The 21,034-nt window shown below is 50.7% G+C and overlaps 1 protein-coding gene across 1 annotated transcript in view; it reads left to right on the forward strand.

Annotated features, from left to right (window-relative positions):
• Nucleotides 1-17,173, forward strand: part of LHFPL4 (LHFPL tetraspan subfamily member 4) — a 28,747-nt gene extending 11,574 nt beyond the window's left edge. Inside the window, exons 2-3 of the mRNA XM_028101542.1 lie at nucleotides 14,275-14,511; nucleotides 17,073-17,173. Of these exons, the coding sequence (XP_027957343.1) occupies nucleotides 14,275-14,511; nucleotides 17,073-17,173 (338 nt within the window). The remainder of the gene's footprint in view (nucleotides 1-14,274; nucleotides 14,512-17,072) is intronic.
• The last annotated feature ends 3,861 nt before the right edge of the window (nucleotides 17,174-21,034 follow it).

Consider the following 21,034-nt stretch of genomic DNA (forward strand, 5'->3'; position numbering starts at 1 on the left):
TCTCAGTTTTCTCATCTATAAAATAGGGATAATAGTAACTACCTCAAGGGGCTGTTGAAAGGTTGATTGTGAATACTGTACAGACCTGGGCACAAAGGAGACCCTTAAGAACTGTTAGTGATTATTATTAGCTGGTGTGTGACTTGGGTCAAAACACTTTGGCTCCAACATTCTATTGTCGATGCTACAATAAGGGAGGGAAGATTGAAAGGTGGAAAGAATGAGAAGATAAACCTGAAGAAGCAGCTAGGGCTGGCTGTGGAGAGCTTTCAAAGTTGGGCCTTGGAGTTTGGGTTTTATCCTTATGTGATGGGCATTTGCTTTTATTATTTTTTTTTAAAGGATTTATTTATTTATTTATTTTTAGAGAGAGATTGCGCACAAGAGGGAGGGGCAAAGGGAGAAGGAGAGAGAATCTCAAGCAGACTCCACGCCCAGCACGGAGCCCAGTGCGGAGCTCGATCTCATGACCCTGAGATCACGACCTGAGCCGAAACCAAGAGTCGGACGCTTAACCGACTGAGCCACCCAGGTGCTCCGTGGGCATTCACTTTTAGGCATGGGAGTCACCAGGCCCAGATGCTGGGTTTAGAAAGATGACTGGGGTGGCTGCTGCAGGGGTGAACCAGATGGAGGCTTGATGGGAGGCAAGGAGCCTGTGGTCGTTGTGAGAGGTGCTGAGGCGGCAGGGAGAGAGGAGGAAGAAGATGGGAGACCTGTGTAGGAGACCAGCAGCTGTCCGGGGGTGAGGACAAGGTAGGTGTTACAGATGACTCTAGGTTTCCTCCTTGGATGATTGGGTCTCTGGACTGACATTCCCAAGTGTGCAGGAGGAAGATCAGGTCAGTTTGGGAAATGAGTTGGCAGACCCTCTGGGATGTGCAAGAGGAAAGATCTGACAAGCAATTTGATATTTGGGCTGGAAGCCTAGGGGAGAGGTCTCAGCTCGAGATGTGAGGCATCATCGAAATGAGTCTAAGGGTAGGTGAAATTGCCCCATGGAGAGTAGGTGCTGGGAGAAGGGGAGAGTCTAGAAACACCGATCTTTAAGAGGCAGGTGGGGGAGGAGCCAGAAAAGGAGCCAGAGCAGCTGCTCAGATTAGCAACTGAGAAACTGAGAAGGATGGCCTTGAGAAAGGACACCGGCTTGGAGGAGCCAGAGGGGGACCCAGAGGGATGGAGCCATGTGGGAGGGCCTGGTCTGAGTTGGAGGGACCGGACAGGCTGCGGGGAGAGCCGCAGGAGACTTCTGACCAAACCGGATAGGAGATGTGGCTGGGCTGAGCCAGGACAATGCGGGATTCATGGATGGGTGGGTAAAGGTAATTAAGAGGCCATGGGCTCTGAGCAGGCTGGGCCTGGGGGTGGTGAAGTAAATACCAAATATGGTTCCCAAATGATTACCACACAAAGTGATCGGTGTCCCATCCTCTGTAACAGTATCTGTGACACCAGATACAATTATTTGTCTTTTTTTTTTTTTTTTGGTAAATTTTGTTTTAATTCCAGTGTAGTTAATGTACAGTGTTCTATTAGTTTCAGGTGAACAATATAGCGATGGGACCGTTCTGTACATGATTCAGTGCTCATCACGATAAGTGTCCCCTTAATCCCCTTTACTGATTTCACCCATCCCCCCACCCACAATTATTTGTCTTCTTAATAGTCCCCCTCCTAAACTACAGTGTCCTCAAGATCAGGAACCAGGAACTGGGGACTGAATTACAGAGGAAGAGCATCCCAGGAAGAGGGAACAGTCCGTACAAAGGCCTCCAGGTGGGGCTGAGCTTGACATGTTCTAAGGGACAGAAAGGAAGCCAGTGTGGCCAGAGTGTAGGGAGTAGAAGCCTAATGACTGGAGGGGAAGGTGGGCAGCCCATGTCAGCACTTTATTCTGAGTGCATGGGGGAGCTTTTGGAGGGCGTTAAGCAGGGGAGTGGCACCGTCTGTTTCTGAAAGTTCACTGTGGATGCTGAGCAGAGAACAGCTGATGATGGGGTAAGCATGGGAGCTGAGAAGTAGTTAGGAGGCCACTGTAGTCCTCCAGGAGGGAGATCATGGCGCCTTGGACAGATGGGTGCAGTGGAACTGGAAGGGAGAGGTCAGATCCTGGATAGTTTTGGAGGTCAAGTCAGTCGACCTTGGGAATGGATTGGATGTGGGGATGAGGGGAAGGGGGAGTCACGGTGCCTCCTAGCATCTGGGTGCTGGATGGGGGTGGTGGTGAGCCCAGGCACAGGAGTCCCGACCCCCAGCATCCCGGGCTGGTAAAGGCACTAAGGTTGGGCCTGGATCTACAGTGAGTTGGGGGTGACTGTTAGGAGAGGCCAAGTCTCCCTTGTAAGAGCAGCACCTGCCCTGGGGGAGCAGAGCCAGTGCTCAGACTTGGTAGCGAGGGGCCTGTAGACATCCTCCTTCCCTTAGGGGGGCTCAGCCTGTCGGAGGTTTCCCCTCTAGCCCCCTAGTGCCGGGGGTGCTGGGGAAGCAGCCTCTTGGAAAGCCATGGTCCCGGTGTGGACACAGACTCTTCACTGGGCTCCCCTCAGCCCCACATACAGCCTGGTCCTTTCCTTAACCCCAGGGAGGGCCTCACAGGGGTCGCAAGCAGCTGGCCATGTGTTCTATGCTGCTTCGTGCTCTTGTACCTCCCCTTTCTAAGACCTCTGTAAAGTTATCATTGTTCTTTGTAGAAAAACTGGGGACTATAGATGAGCAAAATTACATCCCTAATCTCACACTGCCAGAATCATTCTTGACTGCCTGGCCTACACTCCTAATAGTAGAGAGTACTGGTTACGAGCAGGCTCTGGAGCCAGCCTCTCTGGCTTCAAACTTCCCAGCTGGTTTTGTTGCTTACCAGCTGTGTGACTTTGGATAACTTGGATAACCTCTCTGTGCCTCAGTGTCCTCATCTGTAAAAAGAAATAATAATGCAGGTTATTGTGTGGATTACATGAACTAAGGTATATAAAGTACTATAGGGCCCGGCATGGTAAATGCTTTGTAACTATTTGCTATAACTATGTAAGTGTTTCTTCCCAACGTGAAGTTATATTGTATCTTAATTTTTACAGCCTCTGGAAACCTAACATATCATAAGTATTTTCTGTATCATTAAAGCTTCCTCAATGGCTACCTGAGGAAATTTATATTAAAGTTTCATAGCGGAGTGGTATTCCGTTATAGGAAAGAACTGTATTCTCATATTGCTGGATATTAAGTTGCTTCTTTCTTTCCATTCTTCCTTTATTATTTCCCCTCTCCTCCTCTTTTTTCTCTGTCTTTTTAAAATTTTTATTTTTTAAAAAGATTTTATTTATTTATTTGAGAGAGAGAGTGAGTGAGAGAGAGAAAGAGAGAGAGAGCATGAGTGGGGGAGGAGTAGAGGGAGAGGGAGAAGCAGGCTCCCTGCTGAGCAGGGAGCCCGATGCGGGACTCGATCCCAGAACTCTAGGATCATGACCTTAGCCGAAGGCAGACACTTAACCAACTGAACCACCCAGGTGCCCTTCTCTCTCTCTTTTTTTAAATATTTATTTTTATTTTTTTTAGAGAGAGTGCACAGCATGGAGGGCCAGAAGGAGAGGGAGAGAGAGAGTCCCAAGCAGACTCCCATGCTGAGCGCTGGGGTGGAGGGCGGCTGCAGGGTGATCTCACAACCCTACAACCCTGAGATCAGCACCTGAACCGAAACCGAGTCAGATGCTTAGCTGACTGCGCCACCCAGGCACCCCTCTTCTTTCTCTTATAAGTAACAATGTTACAGACATCTTTGTAGCTCAATCTGAGAGCATATCCATGAGAATTTTCTTAGGATAAATTCCCGGAAATTGGCAAGCTCGGTCAAAAGGGGTTTAGAGATTTTCATTTTTATGTTTTTGTGGTTAATCCATTCTTTCTGAGAGTTACATTTGGCCTGTGCGTTGCCATTCTTTGTTGCTTTAATTATTTTCATTCCAAGTGAGTGAGAATCTCTAGCAATAGTCACCTACTGGCAGACAACTCCCACCCACCTTAGGGCTTCAATAGGTAACTCTTTCACATGGTTCTGAATCCAAAATGTGCAGCAGGTTATCAGTGCAGTGTCTTCCTCCCCTACTGTCCTCCCGCCACTCCGTTCCCCTCCTGAGAAGTAACCAGGGTTATCAGGGTCTTGTAGACCCTTCCAGAAATATTTTGTGTCCATGCAAGAAAACACACACACACTCACACACACACGCACACACACACACGCACACACACACTCACACTGTCCCTCCCTCCCTCTTTCTTCCTGCCCCACTCCTTACAGAGTGCTAGCATGGTACCATATCTGTTGCTCGGGACCTTGCCTTTCACTTAGCACATCCGCGCGCCATCCCACAGCAGCACATAAAGGGCTGCCTTAGTCCCTTTCATGACTGCTTGTTGTGCCTTCACATAGATGTGCTCTAACCAGTGATCACTTGGTTATTTTTGAGGTTCACTTCTTACCCGCTATGGTATGCCGCCTTTTTTAAAGTCAGCTTTTATTGAAGTATAACACACTTAGAGAAAAGTACAGAAAATGTCCCCTCTGTGGCTCAGAGAATATGCACAAAGTGAATCTGCCTGTGGAGATAGCATTCAGATCAAGAACCTCATGTCCCCTTCCAAGCTTGACTTTTCATCTTGTAGGTTAGTTTTGCCTGTCTTTGAACTGTACATAAATGGGATCACACTTTTTCTCAACTGAATGGCTCTAAGATGCAGCAAGTTTGTTCCTCCTCAGGGCAAGGTCCTGCACCGGGAGCATCCTCATCCAGCCTCAAAGAGGTGCCCTCTGTCTGTGTCCTGACATGGTGGGGGTGTGGGGAGCAGGCTCTCCGGTGTCTCCTCTTATAAGGGCACTAATCCCATCATGAGGCCCCACCCTCAGGACCTCACCAAACCCTAATTACCTCCCAAAGACCCCACCCCCAAATACTATCACACAGGGGGTTAGGGCTTCCACATGTGAATTTTGTGGGGACACAATTCAGTCTATGGCAAGCCTCTGTGGCATCTGCCTAGGGACAGAAAGCCCTGGGGACAACCAGTCTGACCCCCAGGAAAGGGTAGCAGCTGTAGTGTGTCATGCATGGAGGGGGCAACTGAGCAAAAACAGAGGCCTCCCTCTTGGAGTACCCAGATTAGCAGATGTCCCTCGAGGATGGTGTAACAGTGTTACAATGAAATGCTATTAAAAGAGCTGAGCATTGGGCGCCCGGGTGGCTCAGATGGTTAAGCGTCTGCCTTCGGCTCGGGTCGTGATCCCAGGGTCCTGGGATCGAGTCCCACATCGGGCTCCCTGCTCACCGGGGAGCCTTCTTCTCCCTCTGCTTCTCTCTCTCTCTCTGTCTCTCATGAATAAATAAATAAAATCTTTAAAAAAGAAAAAAGAGCTGAGCATAAAATGCATCATTAAAAAGCTTTGTATAGGGGCCCCTGGGTGGCTCAGTGGGTTAATCATCCAACTCTGGGTTAATCATCCAATTCTTGATTTCAGTGCAGGTCTTGATCTCGGGGTCACAAGTTCAAGCCCCGAGTTGGGCTCCATGCCCAGCATGGAGCCTACTTAAAAAAAAAAAAAAGCTTTATATAAGGGCACATTTACAGCACAAGCTTTAAAGAAAATAAACACCTGAGTGTATTATACATTTGCTCTTATTAATTCTTCACTACTTCTGGTCTCACTCAAGTTTCGTTCCCAAATTCAAGTATCGCTCTTCCTTTTAACTGTCTTTTAGTTTCTTAATTATTTTTTAAAAGCTTAAGAGGATTTCATGGCCTGGCATAGATGGAAAAGGATTGGACATAATAGATTTTTTGTTATAAAAGTAATATATGCAGATGTTAGACACATTCAACAGTATAGGACGGCACAGAATGAAGTGTCCCCTCCCTCCCTCCCTTCCTGCCCACCTCCCCATCCACATCTCAGAGGAATCCATCATCAAATTGTTTCCTATACTTCTAGAAATGTTTACAGATATGCAAGCTTATGTGTGTGTTCTTTGAAAAAAATCTTAAATGATGTTTTTAAATTTCATGAGTGATATATGAAGACGTTCACTCTGAGAAAAGCTGAAACATTTAAAGGCTAAAGTCCCTACTCCCTCCCTCTCCAGAGGCCATCACTCTTAATAAATTTAATTTCCATTTTCCTCCTAATCTTTTTCTGGGCATTTACATACACGTCCACAAGGCAAATATATCATGTCATTTTCTGTGTTCCCCCTGCTGACTTTCTTCCTCTCTCTCCCTCTTTCATGGTAAAGTATACATAACATAAAATTTACCATTTTAACCATTTCTTAAGTGCACATTGTTGTGCACCACATCCATCTCTCTATCTTCCAAAACTCTTTTTCATCTTACAAAACTGAATCTCTGTCCCCTTTAAACACTAACCCCCCATACCCCTTCCCCAGCCCCTGGCAGCCACCATCCTTCTTTCTGTCTCAGTGAATTCAACTGCTCTAGGGACCTCACATAAGTGGGATCCTACAGTATTTGTCTTTCTTTGACTAGTACATTTCATTGAACATAATGTCCTCAAGGTTCCTCCATGTTGTAGCGTGTCAAAATTCCTTTCCTCTTTAAGGCTGAATAACATCCCATTGTATGTACAGATCACCCCCTGCTTTTTTGAAACATGAGGGAGTATGCCAATGTATGATCTGTCTACCTGCTCATATATTGGAGAGGAGAGGTGGTTCAGAGCATGGGCCCTGGCCCTAGGCGGGCTGGGTCTGATCCCAGCTCTGTTATCTATGGCTGTGTGACCTTGGGCACATCACTTAACCTTTCTGGGCCTGTTTCTTCATCTGTAAAATAGGGGTAATAATTCATTAATAAATAGAGCAGTTAGAACAATGCCTGAAGCATGGAAAACACTGACTATGTGTTTGACTTTTAAAAATTATAGTTGTTGGGGCACCTGGCTGGCTCAGAGCAGAGAGGATGTGACTCTTGATCTCAGGGTCATAAGTTTAAGCCCCATGTTGGGCATGGAGCCTACTTTTTTTTTTTAAAGATTTTATTTATTTATTTGAGAGAGAGAGAGAATGAGAGATAGAGAGCATGAGAGGGAAGAGGGTCAGAGGGAGAAGCAGACTCCCCGCCAAGCAGGGAGCCCGATGCGGGACTCGATCCCGGGACTCCAGGATCATGACCTGAGCCGAAGGCAGTCGCTTAACCAACTGAGCCACCCAGGCACCCTACTTTTTTTTTTTTTAAAGATTTTATTTATTTGACAGACAGCAAGAGAGGGAACACAAGCAGGGGGAGTGGGAGAGGGAGAAACAGGCTTCCCACTGAGCAGGGAACCCGATGCGGGGCTCGATCCCGGGACCCTGGGATCATGACCTGAGCCCAAGGCAGTCACTTAACCCACTGAGCCACGCAGGCGTTCCCCCCCCTGCTTTTTTTTAAAAGATTTTATTTATTTTTTTAAAGATTTTATTTATTTATTTGAGAGAGAGAGAGAGCACAAGTGGCGGGGAGGGTCAGAAGGAGAAGCAGGCTCCCCCTGAGCAGGGAGCCCAATGAGGGACTTGATCCCAGGACTCTGGGATCATGACCCGAGCCGAAGGCAGACGCTTAACTGACTGAGCCACCCAGGTTCCTGGGCATGGAGCCTACTTAAAATTAAAAAAAAAAATTACAATTGCTTGCTTGCTTGCTTTATTTATTTATTTGAGAGAGAGAGAGTGAGTGGTGGTGGGGGGGGCGTGGAGCAAAGAAAGAGGAAGAGAAAGAGAATTGTAAGCAGGCTCCATGCCCAGTGTGGAGTCGGACGCAGGGCTCAATCTCATGACCCTGAGATCCTGACCTGAGCTGAAATCAGGAGTCAAACGCTTAACCGACTGAGCCACCCAGGCACTGCAAAAGTATAATTGCTTTTTGTAGCAGAAATCATGTGTCAGAAAGCTTGCTGTGTCAGTCCTCACAGAGCTGCTTATTCCTTCTGGTTGTTCCAGAGCAGGTACATCCTTCTTAAAAACCATAGATGGGCTCATACTATACATTGCATTGTGTGCCTCGGCTTTTTAAATTTCTAAATATATCTTAGAAGATTTTCCACGACAACATATACAATTGTTCACTTGTTTTAATGGCTTTGTAGTATTCCATGGCATGGATATACCTTTCTTTCTTTAATCAGTTCCCTCTCAATAGACATTGCAGTCCTCTGTTATAAAGATGGTGGCGCAGCGAATACCCCTGTACACCCTTTGTGCACGTGCACAAGTGCAGCCCTAGGATACATTTCTGAGTCAAGGATGAGTGCCTTTATGATTTTTATGAGCACCGTTGTGTTGCTCTCCAAGTAGCAGGTATGGGCTACCCTCGCACGCCACAATGAGGCTTACCCCCACTACAGTGATGACACGGACCACCCAATTTGTGTTGTGGCCTCGAGAAGTAAATATCACTCTTTCTATGATGACAGAACTGGGGTTCAGAAGGGTGAAGTGACTTGCCCAAGGACACAGAGTTAAAAGCTGTTTTCCCAATACATACCTATGATACAGACTTCAAAAGGAGTAGCACGTTGTAACAGGACTAGGTTTGGCTGCCTGTGACAGGAAAACCCAAAATAACTGTCTAATGACCCCAGGTTCTAGAATCTTATGTGAAACAAATGCCCAAGAATTAGGCACTTCAGCGCTGGTATGGTGGCCCCTGAAGTGAAGAGCTCCTTCTCTCTCTCTCTTTTTTTTAAAGATTTTATTTATTTATTTATTTGAGAGAGAGAGAGAGAGCATGATTTGGGGCGGGGGGGAGTGGCAGAGGGAGAGAATCTCCAGCAGACTCTCCACTGAGCACGGAGCCTTATGTGGGGTTTGATCTCATGATCCTGAGATCATGACCTGAGCTAAAATTAAGAGTCGAATGCTTAACTGACTCAGCCACCCATGCGCCCCCCACTTTTTTTTGAGAGGGAGAGCACATGGTGGGGGGGGACAGAGAGAGAGAGAGAGAGAGAATCTTAAGCAGACTCCACCTTGAGCATGGAGCCCAATGTGGGGCTCTATCCCACAACCCCGAGATCTTGACCTGAGCCAAAACCAAGAATCGTAGGCTTAACCGACTGAGCCACGCAGGCGCCCCACGAGCTCCTTCTAGAGCTCTGCTTCACCACTCTCAAGTAAAGCCCTTGTTCTCATTGTTGAAGATGAATGCTAGAGCCTTAGCCATCACCTCTGCATTCCAGGCTGCGGGACGGAGGAATGGATAAAGAAAAAGGGGCAGAGATCACATTCTAGCATCCTTATAAATCTGTTTATGTAAAGTTATTTTCCTTGAAGACACATAACACATCTGCATGTATTTTTACCTACTCATGTGGCCTAGTCATATAGCTGCAAAGGAAGCTGGAAAATGCAGTCTTTATTTTCAGTTGGTCAAGTTCTCAGCTAAAAACTGGCACTTCTAATAGTAAGAAAGAGGGATGAACATATAGTAGCAAACTACTGGTCTCCATCATGATTATGTGTAAAAATTAAACTTATCGCCTTCCCCAGGCAGTTGATGTTAGCCGTTCTTGACTCTCTGGGAAAAGGCTTATTTCTTTTGTCCAAGATTTTTTTTCCACTTTGCCAAGAGTTGCCATGACCCGTCCCCACTTCACCAGTGATAATTTGTGTACTTCTTCTCACCAATTGATTCTCACAAAAGCATTATGAAATGAGTAGGATGTCATGACCCCCATTTTATTTTATTTTATTTTATTTTTTAAGATTTTTATTTATTTATTTGTTAGAGTGAGTGTGGGCAAGAGAGAGTGAGCGAGAGAGAGTGAGCAAGGGCACAAGCAGGGGGAGCTGCAGGCAGAGGGAGAAGCAGGCTCCCTGCTGAGCAAGGAGTCCAATGTGGGACTCGATCCCAGGGCACTGGGATCGTGACCTGAGCTGAAGGCAGACGCCCAACCGACTGAGCCACCCAGGCGTCCCATGACCCCCATTTTACAGATGAAGAAACCGAGGCCCAGAGAGGTAAACTGACTTTGCCTAAAGCTGCCCAGTGAAGAATGGGAGTTCTGCTTCCTGTTGAGGCCGTGCACAGTGGCCAGTGTCTCATGGCTCCAGGGAGAAAGTCTCATTTTGGGGCTAGTACATCTTTAACTCCTCTCACACTATTAAGTCTCTTAAACAGAGAGAGAGAGAGCTCAGAGCATTTGGCAGGCAAAAGTATCCAGCTAGAATCTAAGAACATTGTTTTGGTTTCATTATATTTATAGTTTCCTTCTATTTGTGGCAAATGATCCTGGTTTCCTTTTCTATGATAGTGATATAAAGCTTACTTTTTAAGTAAATGCCTCTAAGTTAAAAAGTGAGTCTATTAAAAGAAAAATGTTAAGTAAAGACCTGTCTGCGTTTAAATACAGATCCCACCACTGACTAGCTCTGTGACATGGGATATGATACTTGGTTCCTCTGAGCCTGTTTACTCATCTGTAAAATGAGGTTGATGTCTTCTCCCAATGTATAGATGCATTACAGCATTAAACAAGATCATGATGTCAGGAGCTCTGCACCCTGGCGTGTAGTTAAGCACATAATACTGTTTGTGAACATTATTATCACATTATGAATATTCATATTATTAATTTTGTCACAACCCTTTCAGGGGTTGATGGATAGAGATGTCCCACCAAGGGCCCCTTCGCCTAGACCAGTGGTTCTCAACCAGGGAAAATTTACCCTCCCAGAGGACATTGGGCAGTGTTTGGAGATGTTCTTTATTAATGACTGGGGGTGGTGGTGCCACTGGCATCTGGCGGGTAGAGGTGAGGGATGATAATCAACCTCCCACAAGGGCACAGGACAGCCCCCCATCATAAAGAATTCTAAGGCCAAATGTCAAAAATGCTTCCCTTGAGAGGCCCTACTCCACATGGCACCCTGCACCTGTGTCTGTGTCTTCCAAGAGAGACCTGAACTCAGACTCCAAAGACCTCAGCCTCAGTTTCCTCATCCAGGACATGGGGATGCTGAAAGCTGCCTTGCGGGCCGTCATTCCATCTCCTGATGGTTGAACCTCTTGGTCACTTCCTTGTCCTAGGCTGTCTCTAGTAGTGATCTTTTCCTCTCTTCCCCCCAGGTCCAGGGAAACCATCTGATAGGCTTTTTTTCCCCCATTTGCTTGACTTCTGGGTGTTTCCCATTTGCTGAGCAGCCTCTGGGGCCCCGTTGCCAACAGCTACATGGCTGCAGAGCAGAGGAGGGAAAGGCCCCACCCCCACCCTCTCCCAACACCCGGCTCTTCTGGGTCTCAACCCCTAGTCTGCTTCCTTGCAAGCGCTCCTTGACATGCATAACGATTCTGTTTGTGTGCTGACTTGATTTTATTCCTCCCACACGCCTTTTCTCCTGGGGACCACGCCTCCAGTGTCCCCAGCACCCTGCACAGTGCCCCGCACATAACTGGCATTCAGGATTTACATGTACAATGTAGGAAGGGAGAGCCGGGGAGAGGAAAGGGCGGGGGGCTAGATCCAGAGAAGGAAGAGAAGCGAGAAAAGGAAGAGAGAAGAGGAGGGATGTTGAACGAGTGTTAAATGCGGAGAGATCTAACTAGACAAGGGGAGGAGGGTCGAGGCCGACCCCTGAGCGCGATTGAGACAAGCCCGAGAGAGAGTAGGGCTGTGAAGATAAAGATGAAGAACACGAAAGATAAAAAGACCGGAGGAAGGAATGGGGAGGCACGCGACTGGGGAGAGGCACGTGAGCGGTGAGAGCGAGAACGCGCGGGCGCAGGGCCACGGGAAGGAAACTCCGTGAAGGCTGAGCGGGGGCTGCGGAGCGGAGAGGCCCGCCCTCCCGAGCCTGGCCGCGCTGCTGGGAGCTCGGGATGCGGGCGCAGTCTCCATGGAAACGGGGATGCTCCGCGAGCGAGAGGAAACGCGGCACGCGGGGAGGGGAGGCGAGGAGGCGGGGAGGCTGGCTGGCTTTGGCCCTTTCTCAGGCTCTTTTCCTTCCCCCAGCCTCTCGCTGGGAAGGCGGGAGCGCGCCACCTGGAACAGAGCCCTCGGACACCCAGGGCCCTCCTTCTCTCCTCTTCCCCCTTTCGGGGCGTTTGACCCTCCTCCCGTCTCTGGGGCCTGGAGGGCATTGCAAAATGTCAGGGATCTATGGGGAGATGGACGGATCGACCTTCTCCCGAGGCTCCTCCTACGGAGCGCCGCAGGGCTCAGTCCTGTTTCCCTCGGTTTCCCTAACTCCAGCCCCAGGGAGTTACTGCCCACAGCTCTCAAATTTACATCTCCAGCACTGATTTCCCCCTGAGCTTCCCTCTCCATTTTGGTGTCTAAAGGGCATCTTCAAACTTGTCGGATTCTTGAGCTCCTCAAGATCATTCTCACCCCAGGGCTTCCTGAATTTGCCCGCGCCTTTGCCAGGAACTCTTTTCCCAGCCCATAAGCGACTCGCTGTGCTCTAGCTGGGCATCATCTTGGAGGAGGCAAGCACTGGGGAAGCAAGGAAGCCGCGCGCGCGCGCGCGCGCGCGCGCGTGTGTGTGTGTGTGTGTGTGTGTGTGTGAGAGAGAGAGAGAGAGAGAGAGAGCGAGAGCGAGAGAGAGCACAGAGCTGTGGGGGAGCCCTGCGTCAGTTTGAGGAGCACAACCTAGGGGTGTGGGGACACTGTCGTGTCACAGGAGGGCAGGGGAGGCCACAGGAGGCCAAACCTTAGAGCGAGGGGCCCCAGTGCACTGGCAGATGGGAGCCTGGGGACTAGGGAGCACTTTGAACGGTAGGTGAGGGAGAGACCTGACAAAGCCGAGGGCATCCTCCCCACCCTGGGAACTAGATGGGCCTCATGGACAGTGGGCAGAACCGGCCACCACCCCCTTTGTCATCACTGTCATCTGAAACCCAGGTTAAGCACCCCACGGCCCTGGTGTGGAACCTTCGGGTCTCAGACACAGTGACCTCATTGCTGGTGGGACTGTCAGGCACTAAGAGGAAAACATCAAGGGCAACTCGCAAGTCACGCGGCTGGCTGCTCACCGCAAGGCAGAAGTGGAAGGTCACTGTCCTTGTCGCTTACTAAACTCAGTCGGCTCTGATTGGCTGTGTGGGGCATGTGCTGATTGGCTCAGACTTCGGTCCCACCTACGAGGCTGGGCATTGGGAAGAGCCTACCCATACCACGTGGGTCTGGGTCGGGATTGGCAGAGGTGGGTCACTAAACAGAGGGAGTGAATACCTAGGAGGGAACCAGCAGGGGCCTATTTCAATAGAATTCTTGGCCTCGCCCTTTCTCCCCTCCCCACCATCTTAAACGAAGCTCCCCCCCTCCCCAATTATTTCCTTAGTTGTGTGACTATTATTGGTATCATTGTGACTAGTTTTGATAATAACATTTAACATTTACCTGGGATTTACAATGTCAAGCATTTACATTTGCTGCCTCCTGTAATCTTTACACTTGAATACCATCATTATTCCCCTTTTACAGATGAGAAAACTGAGGCTCAATGGGGAAAGAACTGGCTTGAGGTCCTAATGTAGGAAAAAGCCAGGTCAGGATTTGAGCCTCTTTGCTCTAATGACCTTTCCCCCACTAACTACAAGCTCTGTGAGGCTGAAGTCCAAGTAATGCGCCCGCCTCCTGCCTAGTCTAGTGCCTGGCACCCAAGGGGCCTTCAGTGAGGAGATGCCAGGCACTGGGCTGTTTACACGCATTACTTCCCTCAATCCTCACCACCACCCCGTGAGGTAGCACTGTGATTTCCAACATAAAAAGGGGCATCCCCAAGGTCGTACACTGAGATAAGGGAAAGAACTTTCCCAGTCTGTCCTTTGAGCACAGTGCTCGACTGCGTGAACGAGAACGTATGCCCCGCGTCTTGGAGAAAAGGAAATGGCGCTGAATAAATATTTGTTGAATGGAGGACAAAAAGAAATGAAGAATCATGAGGATGGGAGGGAGTAAGCATGGTCAGGATGCTAACGGGAGCCGAGGGAGGTGCCCGTGGGTTGCTATTTCCTTGTATTTCCAGGAAGCCCTCCTGGAGGAGTTGATTTGATGGGGGTATTATAGGGTCCTGGAAAGGTTCTGCTCCCCGAGGCAGGAGGCCGTCCCAGACCCTAGAGTTTCTGGAACCCACGGAAGTGGTTAACAGGCTCTTGGCCGAATGGGAGGGTGCGGCCCTCGGGGGCCCAGCCGAGGGGGGCTGCGGTGGTCCTCTGGGCTCTGGGGAGTACTCAACCCCTTCTCTCTTCCTCCCTGACCATGGCGGTGCGCCCGGCCTCGCGCCCCCTCAGCTCTGTGCCTCGTGCTGGGCTGCATGATCTTTCCCGACGGCTGGGACGCCGAGACGATCCGGGACATGTGCGGGGCCAAGACCGGGAAGTACTCCCTGGGGGACTGTTCGGTGCGCTGGGCGTACATCCTGGCCATCATCGGCATCCTCAACGCCCTCATCCTCTCCTTCCTCGCCTTCGTGCTGGGCAACCGGCAAACAGACCTGCTGCAGGAGGAACTCAAGCAGGAGAACAAAGGCGAGTGGGCTTCCGGGCGGCCCGCCGCGGGTGGGGCGGGGGCGGGGCCTCCAGGTGTCACCAAGTCCTAGAGATGAAGCAAAAACTGGAAAAGGTGCAGACAGTCCCACCACCTTGAAAGCAATTTGACGTTATTCCTCAAATCCAAACGGTTGCATGCCTGGGTCCCAGCAAACCCAACTCTGAGTAGAAACCCATGAGAAATGTGGCAGTAGTTTCCAAATAGCAAACCACTAAAAACAACCTAAATGGCCATTGACAGGAGGATGGGTAAATAAGTGGTGATACATTCACATCATGGACTAGTGCATAACTGAAAATGCATGCACTGCAGTTGCAAGTAACAGAACGGGTACATCCTAGAAACATAATATTGAGACGGGGGGGGGAAAAATCAAGTTCCAGAATTTAACAGTGATATTTTTATGGAGCTCAACCAAAAACCAAGAGACACTAACTAGTGTATGGTTTAATCATAAATATATTTATGGTGGAACTGCATTTTTTTTAAAGTAAAGAAACAATAAATACAGAAGATAGGATGATGCTTATCTGTGGTTGGGATAGAAGAGGGGAGGCCAAGAGCTTGAGATGGGGTATGTGTAAGCATGTACAAAATATTGGTGGTGTTCTTGCGTGGTGAGCCCACACAGATGTTTGTTACAGTATGCTTTATACCTAGTATATTACATATCACCTTTTGTATATATCAAGTAAAGTTGAAATCTATTGAAGAAAAATTTACACACGAGGCCAGAGACTCCAGGCTAACCAGTTATCAGATGTTTATCTATGCATCTACATCAATATATGACCTTTTAAAAAATATACAGTAGTGTTATATGCTCATATAACACAGGATAGGTGTCGTCCTAAACACATCCGTTGTAAGATCGCTTTTTGTCCCCAACCCTAGAGCGTGTCTTAAAAATCTTTCTTTATCCTTTTATGGAGAACCCTTTTTATGCAGTGCCTAGTATTATGTCAGATGGAGGAACTGTAACTATTTAACTATTTTCCTTTTAGGGACTGTAAGGGAGGTGTCCAGGATTTTACTATCACTTACAATGCTATGCTGGACATCTTTGTCTGTGCCTCCTTATACACAGTGTTTTCTTGGTGTTTTTCCAGAAATGGAATTGCACACTTCAAATTGTAATGATAGTGCCAGATCGCTCTCCAAAGGAGGCTTGGTCTTCTGAGCCAGGGGCCCACCCTATCCCCGGAGCACTGGGAGGCACGGCATGGCAGCAGTGGACAGACAGCTGTCTGTCTGCGTGTGCGTTCCCTGCCATGAGAAATAGGAGTAGTGGTTTTCCTAGTCACACCCTGCCTTGAGATATTAGCATGTTGCTGGGTCTATATTTAGCACTTTCCATTAATTATATTCCTCTCTTGAGTCTCATCTATAAAATGGGGATAATGGCAGTGAGGGTTATTATCTGGCAGGAGGTGGTTTAGTCTTGTGGTGGAACCCTTGGACTGGAGGCTGACTGTGTTGGAAGCAGACTGGGGACCGCACCTCCTTGAGCCTTAGTTTCCTGTACTTCCTCAAATGAGGGTGGTGGAAATAGTACCAGCTCACCGGGCTGTCGGATGAGGAAGAAAGATTATGTCTATTAAGGGGCACTTGGTGAATACTCACTAGAAGCTGTCACTCCTCAAGACTCCCCACCAGGCAGGCATCACCACCACCATTTTACAAATGAGAAAGGTGAAGTCTGCGGAGGTCCAGTAACTTGCCCAAGGTCACTGAAGCGGTGCAGCCAGGATTTGAACCCCAGTCCAAGTTGAAAGGCTAAGCTCTTCCCTGCTGCCTGCTTCCTTTCTCAGGGCCCTCCTAGGCTGTTGGGCTGCCAACCTGTCTTTCTCTGAAGCTCCTGTCCCTGGAAACCCTGACATCTGGTGGTTTCTGTGGTCTTGGTGTGAGGTCAGGGCTTGCCCTCTGGTGGCAGCTTCTAGAAGTGCATGACTAAGAACCATGTGGCCTTTCTGAAGAAGGGGTTTGGGGATGTGACTGTTGTGAGGTGGGCCCACCCAGCATCCTCTCCTTCCTCCCCAAAGTGCCTAAGCTCGGTGTTTAAAGTGATGTGAAGGAGCCCAAGTTTTCCTTTCCACAGCGTCGGGCGGGAGGGGGGAGAGGGGGGTGGTGCTCCATCCCTCATTGGGAGCTCAAGATGAGTGAGCTTCACAGTTCAGTTCTGAGCCAGACCTCCAGGACAAAAATAAAAACAAAAATAAATTGCTATCATTTCCAGAATTTACTATGCACTAGACATTGTGAAAAGTCCTTAGCTGGGATTATTTATGTTTTTTTCACTCCTTGGAATCACCCTATGAAGTAGGCTCTTATGCCCGTTGTACAGATGAGGAAATTGAGGCTCAGAAGGGTTGAATTGGCCGACTCAGGACCATCCAGTTAACCAGAGGCCTGGCTGGATTTCAGACTCTCTGAAGCTCACTCCCCCGCCCAGCTCTGCCCTGAGGAGTGGTCGGCTGGGGGGGGAGCCCCAGTGCTCTGGTAGTCTCTGACTTTCTCCAATTCTCTCTCTCTCTCATAGATTTTGTGGGCTCTACGGTAAGCTCCGTGTTGCGGCCAGGGGGTGATGTCTCCGGATGGGGAGTCCTCCCCTGTCCCGTCGCTCACTCACAGGGACCCTGAAGGCCAGGATCACAGCCCAGGAATTGACCTGTCCTCAGCTTGTCCCGTTGCCTGCCCTCTCATCCCTTCATTCAAGCTCCGAGGGAAGACCCCATCCAGGACTGACTTCTCACCTGCTACCTGCCTGTAGCTCCCGGCTTTGAAGAGGTTGGGGCTGGGATGCAGCGTGGGGGAGGGCCTGATTCTGCTCCTCCCTCAACTGACCTGAGGGAGCGGGAGCGGGAGCGCGGGGCCCTTGGGCTTCTCCCTCCCTCTCTAGCCTGGCCTGGGGCCCCGGCTGAGTCTCCAGGGGAAGAGGCGCTGCGGCTCCGGTTCCCCAGGCCCCGTCAGTCTGGAGGGCTCCTGCCTGGCTGCATCCTTGCCTCCTCTCTTCCCTGCCTCCTGCAGAAACTTATTCAAGACACTGGCCCAGGGTGGACCGGACTCTTTCCTGTTTACCCCCCTCTGATGATGGTTCCATCGCATCATCACAGAGCTCCAGGCGCCACCAGCCTCCTTGGGGCCTCTCTGCCGCCCGCGCCAGCCTGTTTTCACCTCTCCCAAAGGAGTCTGAGCTGCACCGAGGGAGAAAGCACAGGGCCTCCCTGTCAGCCACTGACAGAGGCCCTGGGCAGCCCAGAGCCTGAGGACAGACGGGCTCAGGAGGCAGTAGGAGGAGGCGCTCTGACTCCTGTCTTGGTGGCGTCTGACCATGGCAGCTGGGGCTGGAAGAGGCTCAACCTGGAGCTCGCCTGGCCTTCTCCCTGCTGGGATGTCTCACCAGTGACTGGACCCTTGACCCTGGCCTGTTTTGTACAGTACAGACTTCTTGGCCCTGTTGTCAGGGCTGGAGGTTCGGGAGGGGGGCCCAAGAGTGGGGAATTAGGGGATGCATCCCCCCTCTGCCCCTTCTCATGCCCCCAACCCGGGCATCTGCCAAGGGCAGAGACTGTCTTGCCTCTTTGATACTTTTTCTGCATAACTTGAACTTGCAGGTCACCTCTAAACAGGGTACCCCCTGTCCCCATCCCCGCCTTGTAACCCTATCCTCACCTCCACTTCCTTCTCCTTGCCCACCTCTCGCCTTGCGATATGCCCAGGGTTTGCAGCCCAATGGGCAGTGCTTGGAGCTGAGGCATGAGTGTGTGTGTGTGTGTGTGTGTGTGTGTGTGTGTATGTGTGTGTGTGTGTGCGTGCGCGCGTGAGCGTGTATGTATGTGTATGTGTGGGGCGGGGAGCAGAAGAGGAGTCTTCTCTCTCCCTCCCCTCCCACTGTGGGGGCATCTCCTTCCCCCTTGTCCGGGGGCAAATGAGGGAGACTCCAGGTGTTTTCAAACTCCCCTCATTGCCCGGTGGACCTGGCGGCCGAGCCGTGTGGCCTGGGGCATGGAGAGCCCCTTTCAGCCCCCAGTACAGGCAGCAGGTTGGCTTCCTCTAGTGTGCCTACTTCTGTCCTCGAGTACTGGGTGGGGGAGTACTGGTCCACCGTGTAGCCAGAGCGGGAGGCCTCTGTGGGTTCACTGGGGAAGCTTGTGATCATTTCCTATGTGGGCCTCAGCCAAAGGAGGGGAGAAAAGCAGCGAGTGCCGTGTATTTGCCAGTCTTGTGTTCATTTCCATAGGACTTGGACCTGAGAGGGTTTCCAAGACAGACCCTAGAAATCCTCTGCACGAGACTCCCATCTGGACCCTAACTGGAATCAGATGCTGGGTCCTGGTAGGATTCCTGAAACCCGGACCTCACCAAGCCCTGACCCTCCACCCTCTTGACTCCCTCGTCTTGAGCAAACACCTTTCCCCTGGTGCTCTGGCCCCCGCCCAGTGCCCCTCTCTCCTCCCCCAGGGTTCTACCTGCAGGAAGGGGCTGTACGCCAGGGGCCCATGCTGAAGGGGAGGGTCAGGGGAGCCTCATGGGAGGCGGCGGGGGGGGGGGGCGGAAGTGAGTTCCTCAAAGATCCAAACCAAAGCCCAGTGTTGGGAGGCTGTGGGGGGGTGGGGGGGGGAGGGAGCCAGTGGTTGGGAAGGGGGAGAAGACCGAGGTAGGAGAAAGTGAGAATGAGAGAGGGGAGGGAAGGCGTGGAGAGAGGCAGAGAGTAGTGGAAAAGGGGACCCTGGTGCAGAGAGCCTGGGGTGGAGGGGGGAAGGTGGCTGGGAAGACGAAGAAGGAATAGGGACAGGGAAGGAGGCAAATGGAGCGGTGAGTGGTGAGCGGTGGACGGAAGACTGGGGTGCAGGGGCACAGCTTGGGGCAGAGGAGGATAAAGGAGGCAGGATGCTGAGGGACTGGAGCGGCTGCTGTGTGTGCCCTGCTGCGGGGGGGAGGGGGTGTGTGCCAGATCCCTGTGCTGGGGGGGAGGTGGGAACCTCCCCTCAGATGCCCAGGGTGCTGCGCACCCCTCTGCGGCCGTGGCGCCACTGGAGTGGGGGTTAGTGGGAGGGGAGAGAGAGGTTAATCCCCTTGAGGGGGTCCTGAGTGCCTCCCCGTCCCCAGGCACCCAGACAGTTGGTGCCTTTGCCAAGGAAGGGGCAGCCCAGAGAAGCACGCAGGAGCGTGGGGCTGGAAAAGCAGGGTTGGGTGGGCTGCAGGAGTGCCAGGGCAACACAGGGAAGGAAAAGAGGCTGGAGTGGGCACCAAACCAGAGCCTTGTCCCCAAGGCTTCGGCAGAGGCAGGAGCAGAGCGAAAAACCAATGCGTCAGTTCAGGTAGGGGCCCCACATGAGGCTGGAGAGCCACCACCCTGTGGCTTGGATGGCTTTCTGGGGGCAAGGAAGCCATCGTGGACAAGGGCAGGTTTGCGGTTTGCCCTAGCCAAAGCAGGCAATTTGGCTTTTGCCCTTGGGAGGAGACGGATGCAGTGGTCACCTGTCACCACCTCAGCATGGCCTCTGGGACTCTTGGTTCTTGAAAGAAGCTGATCTTTGAGTGCCCCACGGAGGCGCTCCTCCCCGAGTGGTGACTGGATCGGAGGGGTCTGGCACTAGCAGGTTGTTTCTGCTCTGGTCTGGGGACTTGCAGGAGAGGCCGAAGCAGCTACAACGTAGAGGTGGTTGAGAGCGCTGGTTGGTCAAGTCCTTCTGGGTCTCTAAGATGTGAAAACTTTCCTGTTTGGGAACCAATACCCATTAAGGAAAACATTGTTTTTCTGAGGGGGTGAGGACCGTGGGTAGGATTCGTCCTTTCCAGGCCTGGACTAGCTAAGCTGAGAGCTTTTAGATGAGGCTGTAGGGAAATTCCTTGGCCTCCTTGAGATTCCTGCTGGGGCACAGGGGAATCAGCCTTCTCCAACTTCCAGTGTAATTGAGACAGGGGAACCCTCTCTTTGGAGAAGCTGGGACCTTCCCAGCACAAGAAACTTACGCAGGTCCCTGCCTGGCTCAGGGCTAGCCTTTGGGTGGGCCTGGAGTTGCCTGAGAAGGGAACGAGGGGGACAATCCTTCCCAGAGCTCTGACCAGCAGACCTCAGGGGCCTGTGCTGTGTGTCTTTAGGATAGCTTGGTGTTGTCTACACCCCATTAGTAAGTTCTGTCTGAATGTGTCCTCGCTGTTCATCGTCCAGTTTGGTAACATTTATTTTGGTCCTGACCCCTTCTGCTGCTGCTGGATTTGAGCTTCAGTGCAGGTGGAATGACGTTCAAATAAAGAAACACTTTATATCACCCATGCTGGCTGCTGCTTCTCTGAGTTGGCCCCCTGGGGATGGAGAGGGTTGAGATTCGTACCAGGTTTGGCTGCATAGTAACAGAGCTACCACTGTGGCTTAACAAGAGTTTATTTTCCTTTCATATTAAGTCTGGAGGTGGCCAGACCATGACTGATAGGGTCCACAGTGTTATCAGGAACCCAGGCTCCTATCTTCCTGCGCTGCCATTTTCAATCCTGGCT

Source organism: Eumetopias jubatus, unplaced genomic scaffold (assembly GCF_037043125.1).
Source record: "Eumetopias jubatus isolate StellerSeaLion01/CBP00866 unplaced genomic scaffold, mEumJub1_p1.0 scaffold_1, whole genome shotgun sequence".
Classification (NCBI taxonomy): Eukaryota; Metazoa; Chordata; class Mammalia; order Carnivora; family Otariidae; genus Eumetopias; species Eumetopias jubatus.